This window comes from Orycteropus afer, unplaced genomic scaffold, assembly GCF_000298275.1.
Source record: "Orycteropus afer afer isolate SDZICR_OR568_19922 unplaced genomic scaffold, OryAfe1.0 scaffold00896, whole genome shotgun sequence".
NCBI lineage: Eukaryota > Metazoa > Chordata > Mammalia > Tubulidentata > Orycteropodidae > Orycteropus > Orycteropus afer.
The window spans coordinates 64,287-80,219 of NW_006922483.1; the positions used below are offsets into that span (position 1 = coordinate 64,287).

General features: G+C 44.1%; 1 protein-coding gene across 1 annotated transcript in view; it reads right to left on the minus strand.

The window, feature by feature from the left end:
• The window catches only part of GABRA3 (gamma-aminobutyric acid type A receptor subunit alpha3), a 226,732-nt gene that overhangs the window by 2,724 nt on the left and 208,075 nt on the right, over positions 1-15,933 (minus strand). The window contains exon 8 of the mRNA XM_007958254.2: positions 6,379-6,590. Within this exon, the coding sequence (XP_007956445.1) occupies positions 6,379-6,590 (212 nt within the window). The remainder of the gene's footprint in view (positions 1-6,378; positions 6,591-15,933) is intronic.

The window sequence follows — 15,933 nt, forward strand, 5'->3', positions numbered from 1 at the left end:
TAAAAAACAATATGGTTCCTTCTCTTTGCCAATTACAGTCATACTGCTACAGGTGGAAGGACAGAACTCAGAAGCTTCTATGAACTTCGTAAATGCTTTAAATGCTACACAGGCCTCATTTATAATTAGCCAATTCTTTGTGTGGCTAGAGTCCCGCTGCTAAATGCCTTTGCTATTCGAGAAGAACGCACTTTACTTGTTTGCCTGCTTACCTACTCATATGGTTACTAATCTCTTTTTTCGTGGGAAGATGAAAAAAGCAAAGAAGAGAAAGGAAGAACCACCCCCTGCCCTTGCTCGAAGCACTCACACATGTTCTCTCATTTAGTCATCTCATAAGCCGGTTATGACCAAGTCTCCCGAACGACCATTCCGACGGGAACCGCTTTCTTTCGCTCTGCGGGCACTGTGTGCTTCATAGATGGGGGAGAAGTAGGAGGTGATTGAGTTACAGACCTTTCTAAATAATAAAATAAAAGTAGCTTTTCGTTTTCCTCGCTCTTTCCAACTTGACACATTGTCACCAGCCACTACATGTTTGACTTAAATCATCAAAGAAGAAACCCAAAGCGAAAGTGGGATTGTGGACAAGAGAGGAGCAAGGGGCAGCTAGTGGGGCTCATCTTTCCCCAGTTCCCCACTGAGCTCTGCAGCCCTCCTCCTTGCTCTGGAATTTGGGAGACATCAGACGGATTTCACTTTGACCAAGCTGCCATTCTATTCCTAAATCCCTAGCCAAGTGTCCGGCAGGATGTTTGTTTACTGAATGGAACAAATGTAGATTCTTGGTGTGATTTCAGGTTTAGCACCTCTGGAATCTTGAGCTTTCCAATACCCAGAGTACACTCTATAGTTCTCACCAAAAAATCAAACTCACTGCTGTCGAGTCATTTCCGACTCATAGCGGAGCCCTCCTTGGATTTCTGAGGCAGTGTCTCTGCGGAAGGAGATTGTCCGACCTTCCTTCCAAGGAGTGGCTGGTGAACCGCCAGCCTTCTGGTTAGCAGTCAAATGCCTTAGGCACTACGCCACCAGAGCTCCCTACTCTATAGTTCAGCCTGGGTGAATTTCCACACCAGAAAGCTGAACTTGACTCTTCCAAATTCCCCAAGCCTCTTTCCTTCTGGAAAACTACCATATGTGGGTTTGAGGAGGAGGCAGTGAACATTTGCAGACCAACGTGTGCCCAGCTCAAGAGTCTTTTCCTCAGACAGCACTCCTATCAACGTTTCTAGCAGTGTTAATTAAAGGGTTCACTGGAGCCCCAAATGCACTTGAGACCCAGCTGAGACCTTAGAGTACACACAGACATGGTCCAGTGCCTCTGTGACAACCCCACATAGGATCCCAGCTTTGCCTGAACCCCAGCTTTCAGAAGTGGGGCAAGGCAGTGGTGTGTATGCTATGTGGGATTCGTCAGTGAATCAGAGACCCTGCCCTCAGGAAGGTTAAGGAAAATAAGAGAACTAAAATGTAAGGGAGAGAGTGCAAGAAGCACTCAGCGAGGCAGAACTAATGGTTAGAGGGAATTCCAGAGAGGAAGGGACATGCTAGATTTGGAGAGGTCAAGTAAGCCCGTGGAAGGGAGAGAGAGCATAGATGGAAGAGAAGGAATCACTTGCGCCAGTTTCCTATGAGGACAGGAAGTGGCCAGAGCACAGCTGAGGAGGGACGAGTGGAGGCAAATCTGACAATGGCTTCCGTCTTCTCTGGGAGTGAGGCGAAAGGAAAAGGCAAGATTTCAAACACATTTTGTGGGAAGTAGAAGGCCGAACTGATTTAGAACCCAGAGAAAGATTGCAAGCCCAGGCTGAGGGAGCAGCAGGATGGAGGATGGTCAGGTCCAAAATACCCACAAACCATCAGTGACTGTGGAACGTTTTAGAGAGGAGCCAGATGGAAGCGATGTAGGAGGTCAGGGGTGCTGAAGAGCGACCCCAGTGATCCACCATGGGTTTCAGCTGCACAGAGGCAGACAGAGAACAGAGGGAATCATTCATTGATTCAAAGACAATCCAGACGTTAGTTCTTCACTGATTAAAAACCTACAGGTATCTACTGTGCTCGGTGCTGGGGGTACAGCAGTGACCAGAACATATTCCTGCCCCAAAGAAGCTTGCATGCCAGGAGAGCTGGTATGCAGTCAATACATAAATGTATGAAAGCAGACTGGAGGCTCATACTAGGTGCCGAAGAGAGTGTGATGGAGACACACAAAGCAGGGTTGGGTGGAGAGTGGTGGGAGGGCTATTTTAGATAGGGTCGTCAGAGAAGGGCTTTCTGAGAAAGTAAGAAGAGACCTGGATAAAGTGACCAAGCGAGCACACACACACAAACACACACACAATCCAACACCAAACATTGCTCAAGAGAGAAAAGAGTAAGGACATCTTAGGTTAAAATGAGAATGACTTGTTCAGAGATCATCAGACAGGCCACTGTGCCCTGAGTGGAGTGAATGAAAAATAATTCCCCCAAAACAAAAAACATAAGGATGGTAGAAGCTAACATTATGGATCTGGCGGCCAGATCTCATAAGGCTTTGAAGGCCACTAGTAATGACTATAGATTTTATGTGTGATGGGAAGCCATTAGAGTATTTTGAGAAAAATATGCCTAATTTACCATTTCAAATGATCTTTCTGACTGTTGGGCAGAGGAAAAGAGGTCTGAATACTGAGTCCTGAGGGGCTGCAACAATGTCAGGAAGAAGGTCATGCATAGGAAAAGGCCAAAGGAGAAAAGAAACACCGGAAACCCCGGTGCATGAGAAGCCAAATGAACAAGTAGAGCTTCGAAGGAGACATGTGGCATAGAAAAGAGTGGGGAGTAAGGGCCCGAATGCAGAGTCTTCGGGACTGAAAGGCTGTGAGCTCCACTTTTGGAGAACGAACAGGAGTCAGGATAAACAACATCCACCAAGTACGAAGGCAGTAGAAGGGACAGTTCAGCTGATAATCAGGTGTCAGTTAAGACAGGAAGTGGAGGGGTCCTTCAGTGAAGGATATAAAATAAGATGGGAGAAAAGCACAAATACCCATAGAGGAAACCACCACTTGGGCAACGACTGAGGAAGACATGGGGGTGAGACCTGGAGAACATATGGCCTCACATGTCTGCAGTATAATTTATTATGAGCCTCTTCTGAGACCATGCTACTACTATTGGCTAATTTACTCTCATGGTCTTCCTAAGGAAACCCTAGACCAAATACCAGGCAGTCAGATTGGTTAATTTCCAACTTCCTCACCCAGTGGTGGAAACAGCAGCCATGCCTAGCAGGTGGGACAACCCAGACCTCACTGGATAGAGCTGGCCATAACTTAATTCTAATTTATGGTGCCCAATGGGTCTTCCAAGTGAAGAACAAAGGCAGGAATTGGAGTACTTGTAAATAATGCAAAAATCCTGTACATGTAATGAACATGGATAAGAGACAAGGATACTGATAAGATGAGCAGGATGAAGAGAAACAGAGATAATCTGGCCTCTGAGCATCAACGACAAAGCCGCTGACCTGCGGTAAAGGAGGAGGTAAGGACTGGATGCAGCCAAAGGGAATGGAAGAGGACCTTCCCGTTGCAAGGGTAGCTGAAGAAGTAGTTTCAAGGACGGGGAGGGAGCATTTAGGTTTGCGCTTCCTTATGACACTCAGCACTTGGTCCTGTGCTGTGCTCAGTTCGTCTGTTGTTGTTATGTGCCATCCAGTCGGCCCCGACTCCTAGTGACCCCTCCTTGGGTTTCCGAGGCAGTATCACTACGGAAGTAGATTGCCCCACCTTCCTTCCGAGGAGTGGCTGGTGGGTTTGAACTGCCAGCCTTGTAGCTGTAATCTTACTGCTCTCCTTAGACTGTCACTCCTGAATGCTGGGGTCCTGTGGGGGTGAGCTCAGTGTCCCACACACATCCCAGACGCGAGTGCTGTTTCTGCTTTGATCAGTTCTTCAGTTATCGAGCATGCTGGCAGGGCACTTAGGCCTATGGCAGAACAGGTGGGAGGGTCACTAGGTTATGGGTAAAAGAGGACCTACATTGAACGTTTTCAGCTCACGGGGAAAACTCCAAAGGGTGACCTAATTTGTAGTGAAAACGCCCCCGAAAGTTTTAAAAGCCGACCATGATAAGAAACTAAACTTTTCCAAGATGTGGACAGAAATTGAGCATTATCTCCACTATAAAATAAGATACAATATCACTCCAGAGCAAGACATTAGAGTTTTCACATTTGAAGATAAGAAAAAGAGTCTAAGAATGACTGTTTCCAAGATTTAGATAAGAATTTGTGAATTATTTTGAAAGCAATTCTAAGAATAAATATCTTCTTTCTAAAATGTAAACAAAACCCACTGCTTCAGGTTGACTCCAGCGCCTAGCAACTGGATAGGACAGAGTAGAACTGCCCCACAGGGCTTCCGAGGCTGTCAGTCTGTATGGACGCAAAGTGCAAACCAAATCCATTGCTGTCGAATGGATTTGGACTCACAGCGCCCCTGTAGCACAGAGCAGAAGTGCCCCCACAGGCTTTCCAAGGCTGTCAGTCTTTATGGAAGCCAACTGCCTCATCTTCCTCTCATGGAGCACCTTGAACCACCAACCTTTTGGTTAGCACCCTGCTGCTTTAACCACTGCACCACCAGGGCTCTTTGAAATGCAGAGCTTTATTTTTTTCATTTTGTTTTTATTATTTTTAATTTTTAAAATTGTAATCCATAGTTTCAAAGGAAATGGTACCAAAAGGCCTGTCATGAAAACCTGGAAACCCTTCCCCTGATGCACCTCAGCCCTTTGTCCATCTTCTCACAGGTTACTATTTTTAATTCCTTTCGATGACACTCAGAATAGTTACTCCTATGTTCTATATACTATGCTTATATTGCTATCAGCTCTGCACACTGCCAATTCTTTTCGCTGTGAAAGGTAGGAAGTGGAAGGGTCATTCAGTGAAGAGTACAAATGGTGGTTCCCCTCACTTATGCCACCCTTCCCCCCTGCTCCGGTACAATCGCAGCAATATCTGTAGTTCCCTCCTCAATACCCCCAGCCTCCTGCTCCACACCAGAGTGCTTCCTCTTCAGGCTTGCCACGTTGCTGGCAGTGTAGGACTTCCCTTCACTTTTTGTCTCTGTTGGATACCCTTTGATGGACCCCATGTCTGTCTCATTTACGTTTTACTCCCTCGTTTTAATAGAACATATTCTCCGGTATCTTCCTAAGGCAGGGTACATGGAAGATGACATGTCTGAGTCCTCGCAGGTCTGAAAATGACTACTTTGCCTCTCTGCTTAATTGAATTTGGCTGGACTTGGGATTATAGGTTGAAAATCATTTGTCCCTCAGATCCCTGAGGGTACTGCTCTCAAACTTTGCTGAGTCACCATTCTATAATGATGAAATCCACCTTTCCTCTCTCTTTGGAAGATCTTCATAACCTTTCTTCTTGTCCATGATTCTTCGAAGTGTGCTGGAGTGCTTCTGGGGTCCCATCTGCCAGCTCTTTGGAACATCATTGAACAATAGTCTTTATTTCAATCTAGAGAGTTGAACTTACTTAAAGCAGTCAGGGACACCAGCCTGATTTCACTGTAATCATGTTTTAGTCTTCTAATTAGAATTGGCTTGTTGTTTTTTCTCTCCTCCTTTCTCTTTCCTATCCATCCATCAATCTAACCGACATTTATTCAGCTTTCACTATGAGACAGATGCTTTGCAAGGATGCTGGACAGTTAGAAAGATGATGCAGACCACATCCGGCCCTCAAGAAGGCCACAGTCTAATAGGAAGGCAAACAAATAACTATAATGCAATGAACGCACCCCCCCCCCAAAAAAAAAGGAGCTAAATTTGTCTAGCCGATTCAGGAAAGGCTCTATGGAGACAGGAGCATTTTCCGTACGTCTTGAAGAATGAGTAGATCTTTATGAGACACAGGAAAAAGAAAGGAGCATTCCAGGTAGAGAGTGCAGAAAGAGCCACGGCCCAGAAGGAACGATGATCACTTTGGGGTGATTGTAACATGAATGGATTTGGAAGTGGGGGGCAGAAATGGCCCTAGAGACTGCTCTCTGTGCTGAAGATGGAATCCACTCTTCTGGGTGACTCTGTTCGTTACCAACGGGTTTCCCTTGAGTCTTTCAGTATCAGACTTAGGTTGGATCCCCCACCACAAGACACCAACCCTCCATGATACCTGCCCTCTTTCCTTTGCCCCCAGCCAGCACTCCGCATTGCCAAGAAGCACTCCAGTTGAGAAATGGATTGACGACCCCAGTGAACAGCACGTAGCCCTGCCAAGTTCCTGAGGCTGCAGGCTGCCCACTCCTGGTCCCAATATAGTTCTCTCAGGGGGTGCTTCCCAGCCCCTCCCTTGCTGTAGCTCACCTTTGTGTCCAGGGCCTCTGGCACCTTCTTGCCTTCCCAAGCCCAACTCCGCTTGGTGAAGTAGTTGACGGTGGCAAATTCAATCAGCGCAGAAAATACAAAGGCATAACAGACGGCTATGAACCAGTCCATGGCCGTCGCGTATGCCACTTTAGGTAAGGAGTTTCTGGCACTGATACTCAAGGTGGTCATGGTGAGCACAGTGGTGACACCTGGGGAGAGACAATGAGAACCAGTTGCTACTGGAAGACATCAAAGGTGTATTTGATTATATCGCCGACTTCCTACTGGAAAGGCGGAGTTGTGCCCCACTCAAAATTTAAAGTGAAAAACCAGAAACATCAAAGCTGAGTGGGTCCACCGAGTCACCACCCCATCCCAGTAAACTCCAGGAGAGCGCTTCCAGTAGGTGTCCTCCAGCCTTGGCTGACCTCTTTCCATCAAACAGTAAGTAGCTCATTCCATTGTAAGAGAGGTTATTTTATTATTATCTTTAGAAAAAGCCCACCTTAGAAGCTGAAACCTGTCTTCCTTTATCCCAGCCCAGTGACTAATTTCGGAGTCTTCTGTGAACATGGGACAGCAAAACCTGCTCCCTCCTCGTCAGCCTTTCAAAGGCCTGAAAAGGGTGGTCGTGTCTCCTCACGAATCTGCTTGTCTCCAGACTAAACAGCCCCAGGATTTCCTCCTTCCCCATCCTGCTAGTTCTCTTCTAAACAGCCCAGAACTGAGCCCAAGAGCTGAGCACAACAGGGTCTCAATTCCCTAATTCTGGACACGCTTCTCCTGATAATGCAGCAAACGATTGTGGAAACTCCTTCTGCAGACACATCACATTCTGGGCCCCTTTTGAGTCCGTGACCAACCAAAGCTATTCCATAGCTAATTTTCTGTCAGTTTTTGCCAAACCAAAGTGTGCCTTATCAGTGGATTCTTTTCTTGGTGGTGTTGTTAACCTAAATTCAAGATTTTCCTTATTCACTGTTGTAAAAACAGTTATTTTAAATAGACTTATGAGCCACATGGTGTTACAGCTAACAGCATGGGGGTCAGAGTCAGATTGAATTACACTGAGGTCCAAGCAATCCCAGTTACTAGCAATATGACCTTGAACAAGGGGTTGTACCTCACTAAGCCTCAGCTTTCTCATACACAAAATGGGTATGATGATATGAGACTCGGGTATTGTTGGGGCATTCAACAAGCGAAGGTTTATTAAGTCCATAATACAATTATTTGGCACAGAGTAGCAACCTAACAAACAGTAGCTTCTATAAAGAATACTACTACCGTTTTTCACCTTTGTTCTTACTAATAATAGTATTGTCATAATTAAAGGATTAATTATAGTCATATAATTATAATTCCATTGTTATTAACAATATTATCACAATAGTTTTATGATTGTTAGCAATGGTATTCTAGCTTCGATGAATATTCCACTAGAAGGGAGAAGCCCTGGATTCTGCCACTTACTTCCTCTGTATCTTGGGCAATTTCCTTAGTCTCCTGTGCCTTCACATATGACTAGTCCCTACTTTCATTGTCCCCCAGAATTCGGAGGAAGCTGTACAGGTGCTATACCTGAAAGACATCCAGACTTGGGGAAAGGCTGCTCAGAAGCTGGAGGACGGGACCCCCCCTGAGCCTGGGGCAAGTAAGACAGGGAGTGAGGCCTAACAGAAGCCCTATGTGGGGAGGCGGAGGAGAGCTGCTACGCACAAAAAGCAAGCCGCTCAGGACCTGCCTCTGTTAGCTTCACCCGGAGTGGGCCACGTGGGCTGCAGTCTCTGGGCTTCCTCCTCTATCTTGCTTCCTTGAGCATCTTACTTACAGATTTGCTGTAGAAGTGAAGATGCAGACTTGAAAAGACTGGGCTTAATTTCAATAGAGAGACCCTGAAAGGGCACCAGGGTGACTAGCAAAGACACATTGTAAGCCACGGCAGCACTCAGCTTGACGGTCAGTGCCTATTAACAACGATCGGGATCGGTAAGCCGGTCAGCACCGAGAATGGGCCCAAGGCTCAGAACCCTCTGACCACCCCAAGCCAGGCGTGTGTGTGTGTGTGTGTGTGTGTGTGTGTGTGTCACGACAGAAGCAAGCTGCTTCGTGTATGGTTAGCAAATGGAGTTGCCCACTCAGGCACATTCACAGCCATGTGCCCATACGTGGATGGGGAGAACTGCACCGCAACACAAGTGTTTCTGTGCCGTCACCCAGGGCTTAATTAGAACTGTCATCTTCTGGAGAGCTCTTAGCTAGCTGGAGCTGCTAGGAACTTCAATCAAGCATTCAGTACACTTCACGGGTGGACAAAGAAATGGCATTTTAATAGGAGATGCAGGCCTGCCACCCACGACTTCTCTCTCAAGACTCTTGTAGCCTTCCTTGAACCACTCAGGGATAACACGCTGCCCCTCACTCCCTCACTTCCTTTCACTTTCTTTCAGCACTTCGAAAACTTTGCCGCTATTACTTGATAACATCCAATTGTCCACCAAACCAGGAGGTGCTTAAGAGCAGAGACCATGGGAAATTCATCTCTATGCCCCACTCCTGAGTAGGCCCTAGCGGACATACAATGAGTGGAACTGACAGGAGTCCTTGGGCACGGACCACAGCCCCCTGCACGGCCCTACATTTGCTCTCATCAGAGTGAATGGTGTACTTCTCGTATATACCCACTCCATACTTGTTGTTGTTGCTGTTATTTGCCATCGAGTCGGCCCTGACTCCTAGCGACCCCTCCTTGGGTTTCCGAGGCAGTTATCACTACGGAAGTAGGATTGCCCAACCTTCCTTCCGAGGAGTGGCTGGTGGGTTTGAACCGCCAGCCTCCTGGTTAGCAGTCAAGTGCCTTAGGCACTATGCTACCAGAGCTCCTTACTTACTCCTTACTTATCAACTATCTCATTATCCAACATTTCACATCTGACAACTTTGAAAAAACTCTCAGGCTGTGTCTCCAATGTCCATGCCCCATGTGGGGCCATAACAGGGCCCAGGGCACCCTCTGCATGCCACTCCAAATGATATACCAGAGGTTCTGGTGACGACTGGGCCACATGAGGGATGGTGGCTGTGCCATACAAGGGACAGCAGCCTAACGGCTGTGGAATGTCTTCTTCCATTTGTCCATGAGGTCTTGGTCCAGCCATGGAGGGTGTAAGGTGACAGCAAAACGATGCAGTCACAGGGGGCAGAGCGAGGCTGGGCAAGGGCCTGAAGGTGCCAGGGAGCTTGATGGGCGGAAGCGGGAAGCGGGAAAGAGGGAAAGGGGTTTAGGTGAGGCTATGGGGTCATGAGCAGGGTCCTCACCCAGGGTGGGCAGTGAGAGGTGGCAGGCGGCAGGCAGCGGGCAACCCCTAGTCACCACCACCACCACCACCAGCCCAACCTCTGCAGGCTCCATGGTGTTAGGGAAGGTGTGGTGGGGAAGAGGGGGCCTGCTGTGCCACGCACATGCTGAGATGTGCTGGTGGTGCCTGATGGGTGATGACAAGTGGGGGTGGGAGACACTGGCACTGAAGAAAGGGAGCAGCCCCTGACTTGCATAATGCTGATTTCGCGTAACAACCTGGTCTTTGGAAGTTGACCATGTCGATAAGTGAAGAATGGGTGTAATAACTATTTTGTCATTGTTATCAATAATATAGTTGTTATTCTCTCTTCTTTCCTCCAATAGCACCCACTGTCTTTTCTGTGCCTTACACAGGGTTAGGTCCTAGAGATGCAAAATGGAAACATTTCAGACCACAGCATTCAAAATGAGCACCCACCCTCCCTTAGGATACCATCAGAATTAATCATGCTTCATATACATGGTGACTCCAGACACCACCACAAGGGCAATGCTTTGTGTTAATTGATTGTCAGGCTTACTTCTGTTTTCCAGAGTACATTACCAAATCCAACCCTAACTCCTATATGTTCTTTACCACCTTTCTCCCAAACACTTCCAACTTGCCAGCCCGCTCTGCTCCTCTATGACAATCAATTCACCTATAGCCACAACTACTTCTCTGAGTGTACACAATCCCCCTTCTGGTCTTAGCTGAAATCTGACTTGATTACACTGTTTCAGTTCTGAAAAGGTTCATTCATATCTTAGGATGACGTGCTCAAGAAGTAGGGTCCACCTCCTCCTTAATCTCCACTCCCCAGGCCATTAGTTGTCACAGCCTTGTGGTAACTGTGATACTCTTTTCCTGGTATGCATAGACTATTTCCATCACCCCCCCCCCAGTTTCTTTAGTGCCCATTCCATTCCTATGTTGGCCCCAGATAACCTCTGATATTTCATTGCGGATGAGATTTTTCTTTTCAGAGTGCTATATAAATAACATGGGAGCTCTGGTAGCATAGTGGCTAAGACACTTGCCTGCTAACCAGATGGCTGGCGGTTCAAACCCACCAGCCACTCCTCGGAAGGAAGGTTGGGCAATCCTACTTCCGTAGTGATACTGCCTCGGAAACCCAAGGAGGGGTCGCTATGAGTCGGGGCCGACTCGACGGCACATAACAACAACAACAACAACATATAAATAACATACGGTATGTACTCTGGCTTCCTTCACTCAACATATTTTTGAGGTTCATTCATGTCGTTGCATCTATCAATAGTTCATTCCTTTTAATTTCAGAGCAGTATTCCACTGCATTGTTATTTCATAATTTGTTATCCATTCACCTGTTAATGAACATTTGGATTGTTTCCAGCGTTCGTATTATGACTAAAGCTGCTGTGACGATTTACATACAAGGCTTTGCGAGAGCATATGCTTTCCTTTCTCTTGATAAGTATCTAGGGATGGAATTACAAGGTTATATGGTAAGCATATGCTTAACTTCATAGGAGACTGTCAAACTGTTTTCCAAAGTGGCTGTGTCATTTAACATCCTTAGCAGTAATGTATGAGAGTTGCAGTCTGCATGCATTCTTGACATGGAAATATAACACTAATTGGTACTTTTACACTTTTACCTGACAATAAAAGTCCTTAAATCACTTTCTTGCAATTTATCCTCACTTCAATTTATATAAATTCCATCATGGACTTGTTTTTTATTCTAAATACACTTTCTACCCAATAAACCACTGTTATTATTTTAGACATTTAAGACTCATTTAGTATTTCCCGTGTATTTGCCATTTTTCTTCTTTATAAAATACATCTTCAACTTTCCTCCTGAGATAATTTTCCCTTTGCTTGAAGAATGACATTTAGCATTTCCTTTAGTGAGGGTCTGATGATGAGAATGTTTTTTTTTCAGTTCTTTTTTTGTCTGAAAATGTCTTTATTATATCTATTGAAGTCAACTATCAGTCTATTTGTTATGATTTTAAAGGCAATGTATTTTTTCAGGTTACTCTGAGTATTTTTCTCTCTGATTTTCATTTTCAGCTGTTTCAATATACCAGACACTCCTTGCAAGGAAGTTGGGGCAATCTACTTCTGCAGTGATACTGCCTTGGAAACCCAAGTAGGGGTCGCTATGAGTCAGGTCAGACTCGACGGCACGTAACAACAACAAAAACATCACTACAGAAGTAGATTGCCCAACCTTCCTTCCAAGGAGTGGCTGGTGGGTTTGAATTTGTTCTTTAGTTCTTTCAGCTCGAGAAATGCCAAGCATTTTTGGTTTTCTAACTCCAGGTTGTTGCCCATTTCATTATAATAATTGACTTTGTGTTTTTGAGCTGCTCTCTGAGATCTTCTGGTTGGCTCTTTCATCTTGTTGATCCTGCCATTTGCTTTAGCCTTCTGGTTAGTAATCAAATGCCTTAGGCACTACACCACCAGAACTCCCATTTTGCCTCAAGTTTAGACAATGCTCAGCCATTATCTCTTCAAAAACTGGTCCTTTACCATTATCTCGCTTTTCTCTTTCTGGGATTCCAATCCCATGTTTGTTAGAACTTCTCTTGTCTTTTAAACTTCTCTCTCTTATGTATTTCACACTTTTTTTCCCTTTCTGTGCCTCATTGTAAGTATTTTCTTCTGACGTATCTTACAGTCCTCCCGTTGACAAATTCTCCCTTCAACTGTGTCTAAACCACTGAGTTTCTACCTGTATCTTCCAGTTCGAAGATTTTCAGCTGTGCTCTCTTTCTTCCTCCCTCCTTCTTGCTATCGTCTCTCTACTCCCTCTCTCTCTCCATATGTACATGTGTATATGCATTTTTCCCTTTCTCTGCTGGAATTATCATGTTTCCTTTATCTAGTTTATAAATATTCACCACACCTATACTTGGAAGTCTGTGTTTGCTAACTCAAGTATCTGGAGTCCCAGCAGGTCTGTATTTTTTAATTGAGATATAATTTATCTACAGTAAAATGAAATATATTTTAATTGTACATGTCAAAGTTTGGACTAATGCATACAGTTGTGTAATCGCTGCCCTAATCAAAATACAGAGCATTTCCATCACACCTGTCTGTTTTCAGTCAGTATACCAGCCCAGAGGAAACCACTGCTTCGATATCTAACATCACAGATTAGTATTGCCTGTTTTAGAATCCACCACGAATAAAATAATATATTGTGTGTTATTTTGTGTCTGCATTCCTTTGCCTGACATAGTTGTGGAGATTCAGTCATACTATTATGTGACTCAGTAGTTCATTCATTTTTATTGCTAGTTAGTGTGCCATTGCATGAATATACCATGATGTATTCATCCATTCACTTATTAATGCATATTGGGATGTTTTCCAGTTTTTGGCTTTTACGTATAAAGCTGCTATGACCATTTTTGTGTTAAGTATTTCTTGGATATATGTTTCCATTTTACCTGGGATTCAAATATCTAGATTTTAGGGTAAATGTATTTTTAAACTTTGCAACAAACTGCCACACTGTTTTTCCAAAGTGATTGTACCATTTTACATCCCCATCATTGCTTCTCACCTCACCAACATTTGGTATTGTCAATCTTTTTCCTTTAGGCATTCTAGTGTTTAGTTTTGCATTTCGCTGACAAAAAAAAAATTATGTTAAAGGCAATTTCATGTGCTTATGAGCATTTGTGTATGTTCTTTGATGAAATAACTGCTCAAGTGTTTTGCCTATTTTTGAAATTGGTTCATTCTCTTTTTTATTTTACTGAGTTGTAAGCGTTCTTTGTGTTTTTCAGGACAGATCTATTGTCAGATATATACACATATGGAATATTTTCTCTCAGTCTGTGGCTTGCCTTCTCATTTTCTTGATGCTATCCTTTGAAGAGCAGTTTTTAATTTTGATTAGATCCAATTTATTAGATCTGTTTCTTTACTGTTATTACTCTTTGTGTGTGTGCACTAAGAAATGTCTACCTACTAAAGGTTGTGAGACCATTCCCTGGAGACGGATATTGTGCTTGGTAAAGTGGAAGGTCAATGAAAGAGGGGAAGGCCCTCAACATAATGGATTGACACAGTGGCTACAGTGATGGGCTCAGGCATAGCAGGGACCATGGAACTGGCACAGGACCGGGAAGTGTTTTGTTCTGTTGTACATAAGGTCACTATGAGTCAGAGACAACTCGATGGTACCTAACAACAACCACAAAGGTTGCAAATATATTGTGTTGTAGTTTCTTCTAAGAACTTAATATTTTAGCTTTTATATTTAGGTTCATTTTCAATCTGAAATTAATTCTCTGCAATTCCAGCTCTGTCATAAATCACATTTTCAAATATGTGGACCTATTTTTAGGCTCTCTATAGGAGCTCTGGTGGTATAGTGCCTAAGGCATCTGACTGATAACCAGAAGGCTGCTGGTTCAAGCCCACCAGCCACTCCTCGGAAGGAAGATTGGGCAATCTACTTCTGTAGAGATACCACTTTGGAAACCCAAGGAGGGGTCACAATGAGTTGGATCCAACTCGATGGCATTGAGTTTGGTTTTGGTTTATACTGTTCCATTAATTTACTTTTCTATTCTTTTGCCAATACCACATTGTATTAATTACTATAGACTTTAATCATTGTTGACATCTTGTGGGACAAGTCCCTCCACTTTGTTCTTCTTCTTTAAGAGTATCTTGGCTATTCTTGACCCTTTATTCTTATATAAAAACTCTGCAATCACTTCTCACATTAACATTTAAGCTTGGAGGTCCTTACATCATGCAGTTAGTGTAAACATGAACTCAAACTCACATGAGCCCATGTTTGAATTAAAAAGAAAACTACTTTAAAAAGTATATATTTTTTATACAGAGCCCAGTCCAAAATAAGAAATACTTCTTTATCGTCTCACTGTACTGATGAGTGTTATTTTTCTAGTGCTCACTTACATTGCAGGTATAACTCTTCAGTGGTATTACATTTATGGGAAGGCTCATTGTATCAGTGTCCCATGGCTGATGTGACAAATTACAACCAATTTAGTGGCTTAAAACAACACAAATTGATTCTCTTATAGTTCTGGAACTTTAAGAAAGTCACTCTAGAGGTCTGAAATGCATTTCACTGGGCTAAAGTCAAGGTATCAATCAGACTGCATTCCTTCTGGAAGTTTCTGAGGGACCTTTTCCTTGCCTTTTCCAGCTTCTAGAGCTGCATACCTACATTCCTTGGTTCTTGGTCCCTTCCTCCATCTTCAAAGCCAGTGTGCAGCATTTTCAGATCTCTCCTGCTTCTCTCACACTACCTTCTCCTCTGTAGTTAAATCTTCCTCTGCGTCCCTCTTATAAGGACACTTGTGATTGAGTTTAGGTTCCACATGGATAATCTAGGATAATCTCCCTATCTCAAGACTCTTAATCACATCTTCAAAGTCTGTTTTGCCATCTAAGGTAACGTTCACACATTCTGGAGATTAAGACATGAATACGGGGGGGGGGGGGGTCATTACTCAGCCTACCACAGTTCTAGCTGTAACTCTTGACTTAAGCTAATGCTTTATCAGTGAAACCTTAAAATCCAAAGTCTTGGTTACCAAGACCAGTTACCATCCACCCACCTTTCTGCTACCACAATATCAGTTCATATGATCAATACTCCATTTTTCAATTCCTCCTTGGTCCCTGAATATTCCCTTTAATCCCTTACAAGCTCACATGTTAAAAGAATGTGTTCTGTTTGACCTAGCTTTTCTAGGATTTTGTAGAGTAAGATCTTTCAGGATATCTAGTTTGTTATATTTGGGAAAATGGACATCTTCAATCCAGGCAAATACAGCTTCTGCGCCCTCCACTTCACTAGAACGATCCCAGATTGCTAACAACCAAGTCTGTCACCAACCCAACAGTCAGCTTGTCTGCAACCTACCTAAACTCATGGCAGAATTCAACTCGGATAAGGATTTCCTGCCTCTTGAAACACTTTTCTCTCTTAACTTCTACGATATCACATCTTTCTGTTTTTCTTTCTGCTTACAGATCACCCTTTCTCCTTCTCCATCTCTGGCTGCTCCTTTGTCTGACCTGAAATGCTGCTTCTTTCTGAAACATCACTGACTACTTAACCACACAGTGCAGCTTCAGGGTTGTTCTGGTTCCCTGGTGCCGCTCTCACAAGAAAATACCACAGATGGGATGGCCTTCACAAACAGGAGTTTAT